Here is a 20,094-nt window from a genome sequence, read left to right as displayed (position 1 = left end):
GAGCAGAGGGACCGATCTCCAGTCCCTTCAGGTCCCCCGGCTTGGCCTAGAGAGTCCTCCATCCCCAGGAGGCCAAAAGGATGAAGGGCAGGGCCATGACTGTCCTGAGCCCCATGGCCAGGTGTGGACACAGTCCCCACTCAGCCGGAGGTCAGCCCATCCCTGAGTTCACAGCCCGTGGACTGGGTCTTCGGCCCTGTCCCTCCTCGCTGGACCTGTAGCTCTGGCCCAAGGCAGGGCCCGGTGCCCAAGGGGACTCACAGGGGTTCTGCTGGGGCTGAGAGCCAGTGGGCCTGAGGGTCTGGCTGAGCATGACCAGCTCCCCTTGTTGGGCCCCAGCACTTCCTGGCGCTCTACCTACCCGGCTGATGGGAGCCTTCCAGCTCAGAGGCCCAGGGGTTCTGAATGCAGAACCAGGGCCTGGCCGTGGGCAGCTGACCCCTGGCTAGCGCCTTGGCCTGGTCACCTCTGCCTGGGTTGCGCCATTGCTAGGTCCCCTTTACTGTGGCTTCCACCGGGGTGACAGCCCCCTCCCTCCTCTACTCCCAGAATGACAGCCTATCGGGTCCTTCACTGAGGCACGAGAGTCTGCGGCAGTCCTGAGGTGGCTGCGTCCCGGGGACCCGCCGGGGACTCACTCCTCCAGGACCACCATCTGGTCCCCCTTCTGGAAGCTGAGGTCTTCGCGGTGAATGGCCTCGTAATCATACAGGGCGACCACGACGGTGTCCTCAGAGCCTGCCGGGAAGGGAGAGGCGTGGGCGGTGAGGCTCCTGGGCCGGCCCTTCCACAGCCAGAGCCGGCAGCGCTGTGCGCCTGTTCCTGGACGGTGTCGCGCAAGCCCAGAGCTCCGGGCAACTCAGGGGATTTTCCAGGGTGTCTCTGACCCTTTGAGATTTTTGCCTCAAATTCCGACTGAGAACTTAGCCCAACCCTCTCCCAGGTACAGGACTCCACTGCACCTGGTTGCCAGGTACTCACCCTCCGCAAGCCCCGGGGGGTTGCCATTGTTGTTGTTAGGCCCCTGGAAGGAAGAAGCAGGAGAAGAAAATGAGTCTGAGAAGGTGGGAGAAGCCATGGAAGCGGCTGGGGTGTAGCTCAGTGGTAGAGCACCTGCCCGGCATGCAGGCCTGGGTTCTGTCCCCAGATCCACGGAAAGAAAAAAAAAGGATTGCCATCTTACCCTTGCACACATCTTACCCTGTGTGCCATGGGAGGGGGCCCAGAGAGGGCAAAGAACATGTCCAAGGTCACACAGCACATCAGAGGCAGAGTTAACACCTGCCAGGTTTCTTGAGTTAAGGCCTCTGCCCTGGGCCTTGGACATACTTGGATTGACCCTTCCTCTCCACATACATGGGGAATTTGGTCCAGATCAGTGTTTTCCAGTGTTTGAAGGAATTGTAGATCCACTAATATTTCCCATGAACAAATGACTCCATTATGTATGTGAAAAAATCTAAGTGTCCATTCAAAGGGGACGGCCACTTAGATCATGGCGTTCTAGCATCTTAGAAGAGGAAGGTCAAGACTCACTACTGATATAACTTGACCTCAGAGACACATCATTGGATTAAAAAAAAGCTAGCTCTGAAGAGTGATAAGTACGGTACACATACGTAAAACACGCACTCACATATCCTTAATAGTTTCCGTGGCCTCACACTAGACGGTGTGAGTGTGAATTCATGGAAAAAGTTTTGCAAACATCTACACCAAACTGACAACCACGGATGCTTCTGGGGGCTGGGGCACTTTGGCCGGGGGAGCATTGGGCAGTGGATGCTGTAGCTCTAGTTGTAATTTGTGATTCTTTATTTTCAAGGAGAGTATATTTGTCTGTCACACGTCATTAAACATTTTCTTAGCTGGGCATGGTGGCCCATGCCAGTAATTCCAGTGGCTCAGGAGGCTGAGGCAGGAGGATCTCAAATTCAAAGCCAGCCTCAGCCAAAGCGAGGCCCTCAGTAACTCAGTGAGACCCTGTCTCTATGTAAAATGCAAAATAGGGCTGGGGATGAGGGTCAGTGGTCGAGTGCCCCTGAGTTCAATCCCCAGTACCCCATCCCTCAAAAAAAAAAAGAAAAAAACAACACTGGAAGACCTGATTTTGGGGGGTGGGATTCACAAATTTCATACAGAGATTCACAAAGGCTCTGAGAAGACCTGCAGGGAAGGAGCCTGTTTCTCCCAGTGTTTCTCAAACTGGTGTGACCTGGGAACCCTTTCTTGGAGGAACACTTAGCTAACTGATCTCCAGACCGTGCCCTGCACCAGAGGGGCAAGGAGCAGCTGATAACAACAACCCTTAAATCTGATGCTCAGAAAGGACAACCAGACGCTGGTGGGAGAAGCCCTCTGCCTTTTGCTGGTGACAAGTCAGAGGGCCTCTGAGAACCTGGGAATTGGGAGCCTTCGCCCCAGGAAGGGCCCAGGGCCACACAGGCTAGAAGAAGAGCAGACCTGGGAGTGCCTTCGGGTTCAGGGCCTCACTAGGATCAGAAGACCATGTGATCTCAGGCTGTGCTCACAGGGGTCAAAGTCAAAGAGGAAGGGCAAGCCTGGACTCCTGTCCTGTGAAGGGGCGTGGAAGCGGCGGCTGGACTGGGGCAGGATCTGCCTCTTCAATCTCTACTGGCCGTCCTGGGGCGGAGGCTGAGGGGCAGGTTGGGGATGGAGAAGTCAGGGTTAGGGGGACCCGCCTCCCTCCAAGGAGGAAGAGCTCCCTGCGGGCCGCCCCAGGAAGGCCTGCACCCCACCTGGGGAGGCAGCCTACTGCTCGAGCCCCCAGCCACCCTCAGACGGGGACGGACTGCAGGAGTGGGAGGGCTCCGGGTCGGGGGTTAGAAAGCCCTGGCGGCAGGGTCTCCCCCGTGCGACCCTCTGGAGCCATCCCACCCCTTCGAGCCTTGGTGACCTGGCTGTGAGGTGGCCTGACCCCTGCCTCCCAGCTTTGGGTGGGGAATCACGGTGTGGTGCCCAGGCCACACAGGTGTTCAAGAACAGGAACAGACAAACTGTCGCCCCGTCACCGCTGCCACGGTCACACGACTATGGCTGCCACCGCTATCCATCAGCCGCACTGTCACCACCTCGATGACTGTCCCCTGCATTAGCATTTGCTTCCGCCCCAGTTACCCTAGGAACCTGCGCTGTGCAGGCTGGGCGCCGGCCCCAGCCTAGGGAGGCCTTCGGCCAGCGGGTTAACCTCCGAGCCTCATCCGTGAAGAGGGTAGAGTACAAACTGTCACCTACGACGGGCTGCCTGTGAGGACCCAGCACGTTAACTCTCCCAAAGCGCGCAGGACAGCGCCTGGTCCACAGGAGACTGGACGGGCAGAGTGAGCGTCCCCTCTGCCAGCCTGACTCTGTCTCTATCCACTCCTTTGTGTCGTCCCTGTGGCTACGGTGGCTGTCCCACGGCCACTACCGGCTCACTACGACTGCTAGTGTGTTATTGCACGGTGACACAGATTCTACCATTCCTGCCGCTCCTGCAGCTGCTACTGGGACTGGTCTGGTCGGGTGTCACTCTGAGTGCTGCTTGGTGGCCTCCCAGGCTGGGGCTGTGTGCTCACTCAGCCTGGCTACTGGGGCTCACGCCGGGAGATGAGGCACTCTGCAGGACGGGGGCAACCTCCTTGCCTGGGCAGCACCTGGAGATGTATCCTGTAGAGCGCAGGCACCGCCGCCTGGTCCTGACCACACCCTCGCAGCCCTGGGAAGAGGGGCGCCTCTGGGGCCTTGGCAGGTGGCCCGGGCAGGCTCCTCGCCTACTCACCGGCTTGACGGGGGTCGTGGGGTCTGGCACGTACACAGGGCTGTGTGGGTTGATGCTGGGCTCAGACTTGGAGACCTTGCCTCTGTCCCGGAGGAACTTGGACTTGATGCACCCCATCCTGCAGGCAGAAGGGAGGCCAGGTTGTCCAGAGCCCACTAGGGGTGTCGTCGGAGGCCGCCTCCCAGGCCCGGTCCCGGCCAGCTCCCACTTTCCCTGGCCCTTCCGGGCTTCCCCACGTCCAGGACCATGTCCACTGGGGCGCTGGCCCAGGACCCGAGCCATGTGGGGTTTCCTCAGAGGGTGAGTCATGAGGATAATGGAAATGTCACAGGGCCGGGGGCAGAGCGGGCAGAGGGTGGTGGGCACTGCCCACTCCTGATCAGAACGCCCCAGCTCACCCTGGGCACCTGAGTCCACCCGCGCCCATTGCCCACTCTCCTGGCACCCAGCACCCAAGCCAGTCTCAGCTCCTCATCCACAAAATGGGGATGATAACAGAGCCTGCTGGCAGGGTGTGGGAAGGACAGGAAGGCGTGCAGGTGGGGAAAGAGGAGTCTCTAGCTGAGGGACCAGATAAAGCCAAACTGGGCCACTATTGTGCAATAGGTCACACGATGAGGTCACACCGTGTGGCTCCAGTGACCTAGCTGCAGAGTAATCAAGGCACGGTGTCCCTGGATCGTCTTCTAATTGGTTTATGACTCCTCCCCTCCCTCCTCTCTCCCTCTCAGACTTATTTGGTCCTTCATTCACTCAATAAACATTTACTGAGTACTTTTCTTTTTCTTTTCTTTTTTTTTTTTTTGCGGTCCTGGGGCTTGAACTCAGGGCCTTATGCTTGACAGGCAAGCACTCTACCAGCTGAGCTATCTCCCCAGCCCCTACTGAGTACTTTTCTAAACCCTAAACCAATTGGACAAGCCCACGTCCTCATGGGGCTCGACTGAAGAAGAATGGGAGATACAGAAAATAATAGGATATTTAGTGAGTGGAAAACGAGAAGTTGAAAAAGGAGCCTGTCATAGGCACACGGGGGCAGGCCGTAGACAGGGCGCGGGGGAAGGCCCCTTTAGGGGCGATATTGGACCTGGGGTCTGAATGACACAAGGAGCCAGTCGTATGACACCCTGAGGGAATGGTGTTCCAGGCAGTGGGAAGAGCAGATGCCAAGGCCCTGAGGCTGGAATGTGTGTGGTAGAAGGAGGCCATGAAAGCAGGCCGGCCCGGCTACAGCTGCGGGGCAGGGGACAGGGTGTTCCATGGCCAGGCTGCCACGTCTTCTTGTGGCAATGAGGAACTCGGATTTTACTCTAAGGAAGTTGCAATTGGTGGCAAGTTTCTGGCAGGACAACCCTGGGGTTCAATTTTCACTTTAAATCTTCCCACTGTTGCTGGGTGAAGTGTGAGCTGCAGGGAGCAGGCCAGGGGGCCCCACTGGAGTCTGTGGCGGTCACTAGGCACCCGATGACGGCAGCTGGTGCAGGAGGTGGCTTTAGAAGGGGTACAAAGCTGAGCGATTTGGGGGATGTCTTAGAAGTGGAGCTCACAGAAGAACTTTGCCACCTGCATCTCAGATGGAGCACTAATCTCCAGGGTATAGAAAGAACTCAAAAAACTTAACATCAAAAAACCCAATAATCCAATCAACAAATGGGCAAAGGAGCTGAACAGACACTTCACAGAAGAACTACAACTGATCAACAAATATATGAAAAAATGTTGAACATCTCTAGCAATTAGAGAAATGCAAATCAAAACTGCTCTAAGATTTCATCTCACTTCAGTCCGAATGGCAAGTATCAAAAATACAAGTAACAATAAATGTTGGTGAGGATGTGGGGGAAAAAGTATATTCATTCATTGCTGGTGGGACTGCAAATTGGTGCAACCACTCTGGAAAACAGCATGGAGATTCCTCAGAAAACTTGAAATGGAACTACCATTTGACCTAGCTATGCCACTCCTTGTTATATACCCAAAGGATTTAAAAATCAGCATATTATAGTGACACAGCCACATCAATGTTTATAGCAGTTCAATTCACAATAGCTAAGCTATGGAATCACCCTAGGTGCCCTTCAACAGATGAATGGATAAAGAAAATGTGGTATATACACACAATGGAATATTACTTGGCCATAAAGAAGAATGAAATTTATGGCATTTGCTGGTAAGTGGATGGAACTGGAGACTATCACATTAAGTGAAATAAACCAATCCCAGAAAACCAAAAGCTGACTGTTCTCTCTGATGTGCAGGGCAGGGAGGGAAGAAGAGAAGTTCATTGCATTAGACAAAGGGGAATAAAGGGAAGAGGTGGGGGATGGGAATGGGAACAACAGTAGAATGAACCGGACAGAACGTTCCTATGTTCATATATGAATACTGAACAGTGTAACTCCACAGCACGTACAACCACAAGAATGGGAAGTTATACTCCATGTATGTATAATATGTGAAAATACGTTCTACTGTCGTGGATAACTAAAGAGAACAAATGAGAAATTTAAAAAAAAAGAGGTAGAGCTCACAGACTTCACTGCTCTATTAATTTAAAGATGCTTAAAGATGCCTGATTGAATTCAAAATTTACTGTAAAAGTGGCAGCAGTGTTTTGTTATTTTTGCTCGAAATGGGCGCCCGTTTGCTGAGAAGGCAGACCAGAAGAACCACAAGAGGAAGCGCTGCTTTCCACGTCTCCGCAAAATCGCGATTTCCTTCTAAAAGCAGCTAGAACTCAGCCATCCATATCTTGTTAAAACAAACATGTGTTTGTACCTTAAGAAAGAAAAAAAAAAAAAAATCCCAAATACCTACGCTTAGGAAAATGACTTTTAAAAAAAGGAAAGATTCCTCTTCTTGACCAGGGTTCATCTGGTGGGAAGTGGGAACGATTTACCATCTCGAGACAGGAGCTGTTCGGCTTCATTTGGTGAATCCAGTAAGGAACACGCTCCGAGTCTTGGAATGCTGGCTCATTAATTTGAAAAGTCATCACAATTAATCACCATTTCGTAATGTACTTGAGTGTGTTTAAAACTGAAGCCAACCTCTCGGGTTTGATTTGTGACAAAGAGGTATCGCAGTCCTGGGAGATCAAGTAGCATCTTGTGTGGTTTATCATGACATAAAATTATATTGCATTTCACACATTTTGCCCAATATAAAGGTATTCTGGGAAGAGAACTGCTGTGTGACATTGAGCGGCACCTCCACCTTTTTTTTTTTGTACCAGGAACTGAGCTCAGGAGCACTCAACCACTGAGCCACCTCCCCAGCCCTGTTTGTATTTTATTTAGAGACAGGGTCTCACTGAGTTGCTTAGGGCCTTGCTTTTGCTGAGGTTGACTTTGAATCTGAGATCCTCCTGCCTCAGCCTCCCGAGTCCCTGGGATCACAAACGTGTACCACTGCGCCCCTCCGGCTCCTCCGCCGGGCTGAGCGCCCACGGATCTCTCTCCGCAAGCGTCATGATTCCAGCCCCACACATAATGAAAGCTTAACAAGTGTCATTTTAGGTTACAGATGATGGGCACCGGGTCCTGAGGGATGGGTCTCTACGAAGGGCTTGCTTTCATTCACCGCTCCAGGCCGTCTCTGGGAAGGATGGTGGTTTCCTGCCTCAGAGCGTGCTGAGCACTGAGCTGAACAGGACTGAGCTGAACAGGGCTGAGCTGAACAGGGCTGGGGAGTGCCCAGCGCACAGTGGGCGCTACAGACACGCTCACCGAAACCGCGCCTGCTCCTGGGCACCGCAGCTCTGCTCAGGCGCATAAGCACATATGGTTCCAAACACCTTCCCGCCAGGAGCTCGGAAGTGCTGAAGCCTTGGAGGGGCTGACTGTTCAAGCAGGAAACTGCCATCAGCTCTATGTGGCACAATCAAGCTTGATTTTTTTTTTTTTTTTTTTTTTTTTAAGAGACACAATGCCAGATTTGTGTAAAATGTGACCATCCTCCTGAACCAAGACAACCATGTCCACTGCCTGGTGTGCAGTTGGCATCAGAAATGTCCGTTACCACGTCCCCCAGGAAAGTCATGCGAGTCGCATTTATAATCTGGTGCTTTCTACAGGCATTTATTTTGTTTTGAGATGGGGGTCTTACTATGTTGTCCAGGCTGACCTTGAACGCCCAGACTCAAGCAATCCTCCTGCCTAAGCCTCCTGAGTAGCTGCAATTACAGGCTTACCACACTGACCTACATTCTTCTCTTGCACTAGGTCTATTTTTGGGATCGGGAGTATTAGGAATTGAACCCAGAGGCACTCTACCACTGAACCAGTTCTTTTTATTCTTTATTTTTGAGACAGGGTCTCACTAAGTTTCTGAGGCTGGCCTCAAACTCTTGATCCTCCTGCCTCAGCCTCCTGAGTGGAAGGGATACAGGCATGCAGTGCTGCGCCCGGCTTTGTACTAAGTCTAAATCCCAGTGCATGTGTCACATTGCTGGGAATGCAGCTCAGTGGTAGAGCCCTTGTCTAGTATTCATGAGATTCTGGGTTCAAGCCCCTGCACTGAATGAAAGAGCGAGAGAGACAGACAGAGAGACAGAGAGACAGAGAGACAGAGGCGCCATAACAGATACTATCATAGGGAGTGGCAAAGATATGGATGCTGTTAATATGCTTATTAACATTGCAAAAATTGTTAATCGGTAATATTAGATGATAAAAACAATATGAAAAACCCACAATATCAAACCCTTTGGTAAGATGAATATATATGCGTATGTTGGCATGCTAACAGAAAAAGCCATCTGTTTATGATGATAATTGAGCAGCAGACTAAGGAGCTGGGTTTTGAAGAACAGAGAGGCTGGGGAAAGTCCAGAGTGTTTCAGAGAAAAATCAATTTCCAAAAGGATTTGGAAGAACTTAAAATATTAACCCAATCTATGGAGCACTTCAAGACTGGAAGGAAGCTGGGCGCAGTGGCGCACGCCTGTCATCCCAGTGGCTCAGGAGGCTGAGGCAGGAGGATCGCAAGTTCAAAGCCAACCTCGGCCACTTAGCAAGGCCCTAAGGAACTGAGTGAGACCCTGTCTCAAAATAAAAAATATAAATGGCTGGGGATGTGGCTCCGTGGTTAAGCAGCCCTGGGTTCAATCCCTGGTACCAATGAAACAAAGCAAAACAAAACCTCAAAGGAATAATCACTGAGCCAGAATCCCTAAGAGCGAAGGGAAAATTGGAAACGTGTACACCATCATCTTAAGATCCCAGAAGCAGTAACTTAGCAGAACAAATATTTTTTGAGCACTAAATTCAAAAAATTTGTCACGTCACTCTCACTTAGAGGTCATTGAAGAGCAGAATGGATAATTTCTCCCACTGTGATTCGGCAGCCGTCTGCAGTAGGCTGACGAGTGTTTCTCAAATGCGTCACTGATGTTCAGGGAGTTGGGAACCATGGAATGGGGTGGGGTGGGGAAAGGATGACGGAAGAGATTTATGCAGCCCAGGACCTCTGGCAGGATGCCCTGGGTCAGGGTCAGAGTGGCCTGAAGTGAGCTTCGAAATGCAGCAGGGTTGCCAGGTGCGGTGGCGCAGGCCTGCAATCCCAGGGCTCGGGAGGCTGAGGCAGGAGGATTGCAAGTTTAGAGCCAGCCTCAGCAACTCAGTGAGGCCCTAAGCAACACAGCAAGACCCTGTCTCTAAATAAAAAATAAATAAATAAAAAAGGGCTGGGGATGTGGCTCAGTGGTTAGGCACCCTGGGTTCAATCCTGGGTACCAAAAAAAAAAAAAAGCATAACAGAGTGTCTGGCACTCAGGGTGTGGCCAGTGAGAAACCAGCAGCATCAACCTCCTGTTAGAAACCTGTTAGAAACGCAGAACCTCAGACCCCACCTTCCAAACACAGCGTGCATTTTAACAAGGTCCCCAGGTAACCAAGGTGCACATTTTAGTTAGAACGGTGGCCCGGTGAACATCTTTTGCTCTGCATCCTCAGTATCTGCACTGGGGATGGAACCCAGGGGCACGTAGCCACTGAGCCACATCCCTAGCCCTTTTTCCATTTTATCTTGAAACAGGACCTTGCTGAGTTGCTTAGGGCCTCGCTAAGTTGCTGAGGCTGGCTTTGAACTCATGATCCTCCTGCCTCAGCCTCTGGAGCTGCTGGGATGACAGGTGTAATTGGCATTCATCCCTCTTCTAACAGTGCCTGGATTTTCCTCTGGGAAAACAACCTTCTCCTTCTTGGTACATGAGGTGTGGCGGGGTTACCCCACTCTTGCCTTTAGGATGATCAAAGAATCCTATGTTCCCTGGCCTTAGCAATTGATCTAGCTATAGACGAGTGTGTGATTCTTACTGAGGCTGAGTGTTCACTGAATTTTGCTGGAAACTTTAGGAAAAAGGCAGTCTCTGTAAATCATGATGTAGGAACCTGGGGCTCTTGAGAATCATCTTGACGTCATGAAAAGAGAGGTTGCTTTAGAGTGAAACCACTACGGAGGACAACAGAGCTGAGGGATGAAGACATAGTGATTCCTGATGGTAAGTGTGAGCACCTGGATACAGCTATGCCTGAAGCTTATAAACCCCAGGATTTTTCTAATTCATGAGCAAATTAAGTTCTCATTTTTGCCTAAGCCAATTCAAGCTGGGTTTTTGCCACATGGCATGGGCATGGACTGGGTCTTCACTGATTCTTGCCTATTCCTGGGTCACATACTAGGTTGAATGAACTAGTCTCCAGGAGTGAGGGCCTGGAATACGTAATTCCAATGGTTCTGCATGCTGAATTTTGAGACCCATCAAGATAGTGGAATGGAGGCTGGACCAGGTGTGGATTATGGTTCTGCTGTCAATTGACTAAGCAACCTTAGTCCAGTCACTTCCCTGCTCTGAGTCTCATTTTTAAAAAGAAAGGAGGCACTTGTTTCTTGGGCTTGGCCTGAGGTTCTCACAATGAGGGATGTGAGAGACGTTTTAAAACCTCCATGTGCACACGATTCTTTAGCAGTGAGGGTCATAACCAAACTCTGAGAGCAGAAGGAGTCCCTGGCCCCACACGAGCTCAGAGCCATGGACGCCTGGCTCAGACACTTTCTCAGGCCACTGCCCACCCCGGAACCTGAAACCTGCTCCTGTCCCTCAGCTTCTGCAGGCGCTGCGTGGGAGGGAAATGAGAAGAGTGGCCTGCCGGCCCCGCGGCTTCCCACGGTCGCCTGCCACGCTGGCTGGGCTGGGGAGGCCTCTGCTGCACGTGAGCCCAAGGCGGGAAGGCCAGGCGCTGCCTGAGCATCCCTGGATGGGCCAGTTGGCTCTCTGGGCGTGTCTGTGCCCAAGCAGAGGGCTGCAAAGGCGGGGGACGGCAGAGCCCTGGGGACGCTCCTTCTGTCAAGAGCTCACTGTGTGACCATAGGCAAGACTCAGTTCTTCTCTGGGCCTCAAGTTCTCCAAACGTGACCTGAGAATCTGGAAAAGGAGTTCTTTCCTGCATGCCTTCTGCTCCCTCTTCTTCTCTCCCATCGATGTGGGGGTGGCATAGGGCTGACTCCAGTCCCCTCCAGCCCTGCAGCAGGCATGGTCTGCTAGGCCATGACCAATTCTTTTTTTTTTTTTAATAAATTTAAATATATATATATATATATATATATATATATATATATATAGTAGATGGACACAATATCTTTATTTTATTCTATTCATTTATTTTCATGTGGTGCTGAGGATTGAACCCAGTGCCTCACACGTGATAGGCAAGTGCTCTACCACTGAGCTATAGTCCCGGCCTGGCCATGACCAGTTCTGGCCAGTCAGAGTTGAGGCAATAGAAGCAGAAATGGGCATGTGACTCAATCCTGGTTGAGAAGAGTCAGTCTGTGGCTTTTGGCTAGAAAATGGGCTTGTAGCAGCTAAACAGAGTCTAGAAATAGAGAAATACAGATTGCCAAGTTTGGATCCAGTCCTGCTTGCAGCTGGTATTTCATGGACTTTCCAAAAACCTCCCTCTTCTGCTTGAGCCAGTTTGAGTTGGATTTTTGTTTCCTTAAACACCAAAGAATACTGTCCAAGAAGGAGGAAATTCTTATAATGCATTGCAATTCATACTCAAGTGTAAATGACTGATAGAAAAACTTCTCTGATAGCATCGTGTGTGTGTGTGTGTGTGTGTGTGTGTGTGTGTGTGTATGCCAGAGATTGCACTCAGGGGCAATCGACCACTGCGCCACATCCCCAGCCCTATTTTGTATTTTATTTAGAGACAGGGTCTCACCGAGTTGCTTAGTACCTCGTTTTTGCTGAGGCTGACTTTGAACTCATGATCCTCCTGCCTCAGCCTCCGAGCCGCTGGGATTCAGACACGTGTCACCATGCCTGGCTTCTGGTAGCAGTTTTGGTATAAGAGAAACTAAGCTGATACTAGACCCATAGAGTAGGTGAGGACGGGTGCAGTATGGACCCCGTTAAGCGGGGGGCACTGAAGCCAAGCCTAAACCGAGCCTGGCACATCACAGGCCCTCCACATTCATCGGTGGAGTGAAGGACTTGTGCTCCACCCTCCACGCCTGGCCACATGTGACTGAAGTCAGAGACCAGAGTTACGAACCCACACCTCAGACAGGAAAATGAAGACCCATGAGCAAGAGGGTCTCCCCGCCGGTCAGGGCAGGGGGAGCTGGTCCTCAGCTCTCCTGCCATTCATCATTCACTGGGGTCGGCCCCAGAGGTGGCAGGTGGCGAGGGTACAGAGGAATGAGGAACCCAAACAGGAAGCTCGGGAAGGCGGCAGACGGGGCCTGTGGCTCAAGGATGTCCAGTAGAGGAACTTTCCCTTCTCGGAAGAGCTCAGTCATGGGGGCAGGGAGCAGGGTCTTCCCGCAACAGGGACCGAGTCCTTCCGGAGCAGCTTCTGGGGTGCAGGGCCCGGTGGCTCCTTTTCCCCAGATTCCCTGTCTTCCAAATGAGCCATCCTTATCCCCAAGTGACTGTTGTCCCTACTGGACATGTGGGGCCACCCCGGCTTCTCTCTGTGCCCCTCTCTGAGAGAGCTCAAGATCTTGATTCTGCAGACAGGAAGGGACTTGGGAGATGAACGCCTTCATCCCGCGGGTGGAGTGACCGCCCCAGACAGGGCTGGTGTTGGGCCCAGGTTCACACACAGCAAGTGACAGGATGACCTGCAGAAGGACGCAGGGCCCTGGTCATTCACGTGGTCCAGTCAGAGCGTGGGCCCGTGTTCCACAGCCTGTTGGAACCGCACCCTGAACTCTTCCTGTGCTCGACAGCGGCCTTGCCTTGCGTCGCTGGGTCAAGTCCAGAGCCCCAGCGAGCCTCCCTGGAATCATTTTATCTCTAAGGCAGCAGGGGCGAGGGCAGCGGGGGAGCAGCAGAGGCTTAAGTCAGAGCTGGACTTGAATTCTCTTTCTGCCTCTTCCAAATAAGCCTTTAAGAACGTGAGTCAGGCCGCCTGTGCCTTCTGCTCCAGATCCAGGCCTCCCCGCTCCGTCACCTCCAGGTGGTTGAGGCCTCCTGGGTCTGAGCTGGCCTCCACCCAGCAGACCTGCACCAGGGCCTCTCCGCCACCCTGCTGTGTCCACCACACCCTTCTTGCTCTTCAGCTCACCAACCAGGCTTCCCCCTCCGAGTCGTGGCACGTGTTGCTTTCTGGAATGTTCTTCACCCAGAAAGCCTCCTTCACTTCATCCAGGTCTCTTCAAAGACCTTGGCTTCTCAGAGAGGCCCGCCCTCGTTTCCCTGGCTAAACTGTGACCCCTGCCCGGTCCCCTGACTCCCAGCTCTTCTTCACGGTGTGGCTACTCCTCCACGGGGTGTACTTCTTGGATCTCCGGCTGCCGACAGCACAGTGGACCGACAGCCCGGCTGCTGTGCTTTGAAGGCCATCACCAGTCCCATGGGTTGCCCCTCGCCAATGCCAGAGCGTGGCTGGGAGACCGAGGCAGCCCACGTCTGGGGGAACCTCTTTCCTTAGAGCCGCAGGGGTGGGCTCAGCACTCCGCTTTCCCTCCCTCCCTTCTTCCCTCCATTAGGGGTCAGATCACCCTGGACATCTCAGGGATCCTCCAGCCCCCCTGGTTTTGCCCCTCGTTCTCTCTCAGGCGTCTTTGCTAACAAAATGGCCTGTGCTGCTGCCCAGCATGGAAAACTGGGACACAGTATGTGCTCAATAAAATTCCGGTTTGAATGAATGAATGAAGTTCCTGTTAGCTTCCCCGATGCTCCAGATTTCCCGTCTAATCAGCAGTTGTGATCGTGATTTAAACTGGGAAGGGTGATCTGTGTTCGCTCATTCCTGTTTGGAGAAGAAAAAGCCTCCTCTCCTTGGCGGGAGTGGAGCGCCCCCCTCAGACAGGACACAGCGGCCCACTGGCCGCAGGGGCGACTTTCCGCTCTGACCCGCCCAGCTGCTCCAAGCTCAGCTCCTCCCATCCTGTCCCCCACGTGGGGTCCTTGCAGCCACAGTAACACGAGTTGTTTCTTTTTCAGTTTTCCTTTTTAAGTTGACAGGGTTCCAGGGTCCGTTTCTTTTGTATTTTGGAGCGTGTAATTTTTTATTCAGAAATGACCATTCGTCACCTGGTAACGCCTAGGAAGGCTCATTCTTTTGGTTCAACTTTTAAACATCACAGATAAACCTAAGGTACCCTCTGATCGTTCCTTCTACCTCTCCTCCCCTTCCCACGCAGACAACCTCTGCCGACATCGGGCCTCTGCCTCTGCCTCTACATACATGTATGTGGAGGCCGGTGCCGTTGATGCCCGTCACTCAGCCGGGTCCCACTCTGGAACATTCTGGCTGGCCTTCAATTGCCAGCACCTATGTCTCTTTGCCTGACAGGTTTCTTGGCAGCTATGGCTCTGCCCACAAACTTGGCAAACTAGAAGTGCTAGAGAATTGTCTTGGCCGGGGAGCAGCCTTTGACCAAGGGCTGACAGGTGCAGGAGGACAAATGTCCCCGTCCCACACCCCTCGAGCGTGCTCTGCACTGGCTCCCGAGGCCCACAGTACAACTGGCTCAGTAACGTGCCTTTCTACCTTCTCTTTCCCACTCTACTGCCATGGTTTCTGGATTTGGTTCCCAGATAACCTATTTGAATGTGAAACCTGGTTTAGGGTCTGCGTCTGGGGAAACTCAAATTAAGACACACGTACGCATATTAACTGTGCGGTGTCGTTGTTGTTTTGTGCGTGTGTGCGTTAACAGAAGAGGAACTCGATTGAACAGCTGACGATGTGGGATCCCTCTGATTCCCATGTTTCAGACGAGCAAACCGAGACTCAGAGAGTGAAGAAATCTGCCCGCTGCTCCACAGCTCCTGAGACGGAACCAGCGCTCAGATTCAGGTTCGGCGGCTGCGCTCGGTCCTACTGTCCTTCATTTCTCTGGCGGAGCCGAGGATGAGACTCTATGCTCTTGGTTGCATCTAGAGCTCCTGGTCCAAGGACTCAGGGGGGATGCTGGGAGTGCAGGCAGGTGACTCCAGGGGCGCTCGAGGCACGCGAGTCCCAGGGCAGTGCCATCGCAGTGGAGGGCAGCGCATGTGGCCATGGCCACTGGCCCAGGACGTCGTTACCCACTCTACTCCCAGGCCTGGAGACGCGGGATGGGGACCAAATTACTGTGGGGATTTGTTTAGAAAGATGGGGACTGAGAGCAACTGTACCACTAACTTGCTGTGTGACTTTGGAAAAGTAACTTACCGTCTCTAGTCCTTGCATTCCTTTTCTACGAAAAAGGTGAAGACTTATCATGATTGGAGAGTCAGATGGCTAGGAGAGTTAGCGTCCAAGTCCTGGCCTGGCCAGTCCCGGGATGCCAACTGCCTTCTCCTCACCCCCTGGGGCAAGCGCCTCCCAGAAAGCAGCCTGCCTGGGATAGATTAAGGTTCGTGTTTTGGGGGCTGGGGTGTAGCTCATAGTAGAGCATCTGCCCAGCATGTGTGAAGCCACGGGTTCAATCCACAGCACAGGGGAAAAAAAAAAATCATTCCACACCCACTAGGATGGTAATAAAAATCACAATAATTATATTCCAGTGGGCCTACAGAGGAGACTGGAGCCCTTGTACGTTGCTGGTAGGAAACAGTTTGGCAATTCCTCAAAAAGCTAAACATAGAATGACTGTATGACCTAGCAATTCCACCCCAGCTACAAACCCAAGGAAATGGAAAGACGTACCAAGCAAATGCAGGTCCACCGCAGCACCGGAGTCCAGCGGTGGGAACCGAAATCTCCTGCACAGACTGCGGTCTGTCCATGCAATGAGTCACCCACAGCGGGAGGAAGTGCCAACACTAGTTAGCATGTGGGTGAACCTCGAAAACATGATCCTACATCAGACACTGGCGCACCCCTGTAATCCCAGTGACATGGGACGTTGAAGCTGGAGGATCGCAAGTTCAAGGCCAGCCTCAACAACTTAGCAAGGCCCTCAGCAACTTAGTGAGACGCTGTCTCAAAATAAAGAAAAATTAAATTAAAAAGGGCTGGGAATGTAGCTCAGTGTTTAAGCATCCCTGGGCTCAATCCCCAGTAAAAAAAAAAAAAAAAAAAAAAAAAAAAAAAAAAAAAAAAATAGACACAAAAAGTCACATATCGTCTGATTCCATTTATACGAAATACTCAGAATAATTTAGTCCAAATACAAAATGCAGATTGGTGGTTGCCAGGGAATGGTGGGTTGGGAATGGGAACAGCCACTTAATGGGTGCCCATCGGGAACCTCCTTTGGGGTGTCGAAAATGTTTCGAAACTACCTGGAGGTGATGGTCACACAACAGTGTGGATGTCCTAGATGCCACTTGGTTGTTCACTTTAAAATGGTTAATTTTATAAAGCTGTGTGAACGTCACCTTGATTTAAAATTTTTTAAAATCGCAAACTACATAAGAGGGCTCGTCTAGAAACAACTCACGCTGCCTCGGAGCAGAATAGTAGACGGCCATTAAAAAACCCAAGGACGTTTTAATGGCCTGGGAAAAATACGAGGTAATGCTAAGCACGTAAGTGGGGTAAAAAGTGTACCCGCGACATTATGCTGGTTCTGTTAAGTAAAGGCACAGAGGAGAATGTACAGCAATATAGGAAAATGTTGTGATAAAAAGATTCACACTTTGACTTTGTGAGTACCTACTACGGAAGCACCTCCTACAGGGAACCAGGAGAACGGAACTGCGGGAGCTGAAGCCCCGGGCCTGGAGAAGAAGCCTGGGTCTAGAGAGGGAGGTGAGGTCGGCACAGCTGGATTCTTCTCTCTTCTCTGCACCAGACCCCCTGGGTGGCCCATCTGGGGCTAAGCACTCCTCTCACACAAGGGAGTGGTGACAGCAGCCCCTTTTTGGGGGGAGGTACCAGGGAATGAACTCAGGGGCACTCAACCACTGAGCCACATCCTCAGCCCTATTTCCTATTTTATTTAGAGACAGCGTCTCAGTGAGTTGCTGAGGCTGGCTTTGAACTCTCGATCCTCCTGCCTCAGCCTCCGGAGCCCCTAGGATTACAGGAGCCCGGTTTCTTTAGTCCTGATCATTATCAAATCAACTGTGATGGTGCCACAGTTCTTGTGTTGAAGTGACTTTTTTTTTTTTTTTTTTTTTTTGGTACTGGAGATAAAACCCAGGGGTGCTTTACCACTGAACGACATCCCCAGCTCCCTTTCTAAAAACTTTTAAATTTTGAAATAGGGTCTTGCTCAGTTGTTGAGGGTCTCATCAAGTTGTTGAGACTGGTCTAGAACTTGCCATCCTCCTGCCTCAGCCTCCCATGTCACTGGGGTTACAGGCGTGGGCCAGAATATCTGGCAAATAACACTTATTTTACTTAATGGCCCCAAAGCACAAGAATACTGACACTGGCAATTCGGTTATGCCAAAGAGAAGTAGCAAAGTAATGAATACGTAGGGTTCGGTATTATCCAGTTTCAGGCATCTACTGAGGGTCTTGGAATTAGGGGGTGCTGCAGTAGGTCTTTAAAACACAGAAAACAATTCCATGTGTTGGCATGCATACCTATAGGTGCAATACATTATAGGGCATGAACCAGAAGGTCTATAATCCAGGACACAGGTCGCCTCTGGGGAGGGAAACAGGACGGAGAGATATGGTGGAAGGCTTAACTTGTATGTTTAGTAATTTTATTTTTTAAAACATCTGAGGCATACAAGACAAAATACTGACATCCTTTAATTCTGGGTGATAGATTCCTGGGATGTTTGCTTTTCTGTGTTTTAACATGATGACTCCACACCCCTCCCACTCACCCCCCAGAAAAAGGAGAAGGAAGAAAAAAAAAAAAAAAAAAACCATGAAATAAGGTCACATCTCTACTGTGGTCCTTCTGTGCCAGCCAAGTGGTTCTCAAAGTGGGGTCCCTGGGCAGCCTCAGCATCCCCTGCAAATGGAAATTCTCCATGTCCTATAGCAGATCTCCTGAGGCAGAATCTCTGGTGTCAGGGTTTTTTTATGAGTTTTTTTTTTCTCTTTTATAAAATATACTTTTAGTTGTCAACGGACCCTTATTTTATTTATTCATTTATATGTGGTGCTGAGAACGGAATCCAGGGCGTGCTAGGCAATCGCTCTACCACTGAGCTGCAACCCCAGCTCTGCACTGAGTTCAACAGGCCTCCAGGTGGTGAGTGAGGGGTGCAGTTTGAGAACCAGAGGCTAGACCTAGGAAACAATGCATGTGACGGAATCAACGAGCACGAAGTGTATGTGCCTTAAGAGCTTTCCTTCCGTACTTAATCTTCAAAGCGACCTCAGGAAAAAGCATTTCCAAGCCCCAATCTGAAGGTTTTTGAGCACTAACCTGACCCCATACATGGAGAATTCCACAAGCGGCCTCCTGTGGCCTGGTCATTGTCAAAACCCGAGTGCACAAAAAATATTGCACTGATTCCCTTCAGGCTAGGTGTTTATGAAACTTATGTGAATTTCGCCATAGACTTGGGTCTCCTCCCCAAGATATCTCATCTGGTTCTTGCAAATATTCAGAAATCTGAAAATATCTGAAATCCAAAACACTTATGGATTTCAGATAAAGGATATTCAGGCTTGTATTATGAGCATCCCCATCATATGGTTTCCGAAACCGAGGCACAGAAAGTGCAAACACTCTGCCCAGGATCCAGTAGACAGCTTGTCCCCCACCCCCGTGTCCCCTGCCCTGAGCACTACACTGAACTGTCCCACAAATATCACCTCTCGCATGCTCGAGCCCACGACTGCCTTGAAAGGAAGACAAAACTCCCGTTTTACAGGTGAGGAAATTGGAATTGGAAGAGGGAGGAGAGTGACTTGCCCACGTTCTCACAGAGCTGAGCCAGGGGACAGACGTCCTGTGACCGGGTTTAAGAGGTGTGGGCTCTGACCTAGAGGCCGGCTGGGGGCGGGGGCCGGTGGCAGCGGGTGGGGTTGAGGAGGAGGAATGAGCTTAGCGATCCAGCTGCAGCACGGCCACGCCCCCGCCAGCTGCCCCTGTCCCCACGCTGGCTGCCAACCCAGCGTAACCCGCCCCCATTGGGAACCGTAAGGGCCTTCCCCTCTCCGGCTTCTCTCTCTTTTTTTTTTTTTTTCTTTTGCAGAAGGGGAACCTGGACGGCCCAGAGAAGTGGCAGTTCCTGTATAAAGTCACTCCGCAGTCCCAACTTCGCGTTCCTCTGACTATCCCAAGTTCGAAGCGGGGCGGTGGCGGTCCCTCCCTCACCCGGCCACCCGCCCCTCGCCGGCGACCCCTCTTCCTAGACCCTCCGCCGCTCCCCCGACGATCCCTTCTCCCCTCGCTGTCCCCAGTGCCCCCCATCGAGAGCCCTGACGGGGCCCCGGCTCCCCGCGCCAAGCCGAGACCCGCCGAGCTCCCGGTCCCGGTGGCCCCCAGCCCCGGCCGCAGCACTCACCTGGGCGCCCGCTCCTGGTCCGGCGGGCAGCCGGGATCCTCGCAGCTCGAGCGCCCCCCCAGCTCAGCAGCTCCCGGGGCCCGGGGCACCCCGCGCAGAAGGTGGGCTGACTGGAGATCAGGAGGCTGGGGCCGCTGCAGGGGCTTCGGCGTCGCGGTCCTCTTGGCTGTCCCAGCGCTCAACTGTCGCGGTCCCCGCCCACTCGCCTCTAACTCTGGTCTGTGCACCCGGGGCTGGAACCAAGAACCCGGTGGCGCCCACGGGCCATCTGGGCGCCTTAGCCGCGCCCTGAGCTATGCAAACCACGCCCCCAAAGTGTCCCGACACCACCCTCCAAGACTCTGCTGTCCCCACCCCGGGGATCCTAACCAGTTCCCCAAGGTTCCTACCTGTCTCCTGCTCCCAGGATCCTAATCTCACCTCCAAAGACTTTTTTTTTTTT

General features: G+C 52.1%; 1 protein-coding gene across 2 annotated transcripts in view; it reads right to left on the bottom strand.

Annotated features, from left to right (window-relative positions):
• The window catches only part of HCK (HCK proto-oncogene, Src family tyrosine kinase), a 38,464-nt gene extending 18,653 nt beyond the window's left edge, over nt 1-19,811 (bottom strand). The window contains exons 1-5 of one of the 2 annotated variants that reach the window (XM_079128231.1): nt 19,653-19,776; nt 15,934-16,205; nt 3,782-3,899; nt 982-1,024; nt 639-738 (exon numbers count right to left, since the gene is read on the bottom strand). In XM_079128231.1, coding sequence (XP_078984357.1) covers nt 639-738; nt 982-1,024; nt 3,782-3,899; nt 15,934-16,013 — 341 coding nt within the window. In that variant the 5' untranslated portion in view covers nt 16,014-16,205; nt 19,653-19,776. Of the gene's footprint in view, nt 1-638; nt 739-981; nt 1,025-3,781; nt 3,900-15,933; nt 16,206-19,652 lie in introns of both variants that reach the window. The other variant, XM_079128230.1, reaches the window with a different exon arrangement.
• Between the last annotated feature and the right edge of the window lie 283 nt (nt 19,812-20,094).

The sequence above is a fragment of the Sciurus vulgaris genome (genome assembly GCF_902686455.1).
Source record: "Sciurus vulgaris genome assembly, chromosome: 2".
NCBI classification, from domain to species: Eukaryota; Metazoa; Chordata; class Mammalia; order Rodentia; family Sciuridae; genus Sciurus; species Sciurus vulgaris.
This window is presented reverse-complemented; position numbering and strand designations above follow the sequence as displayed.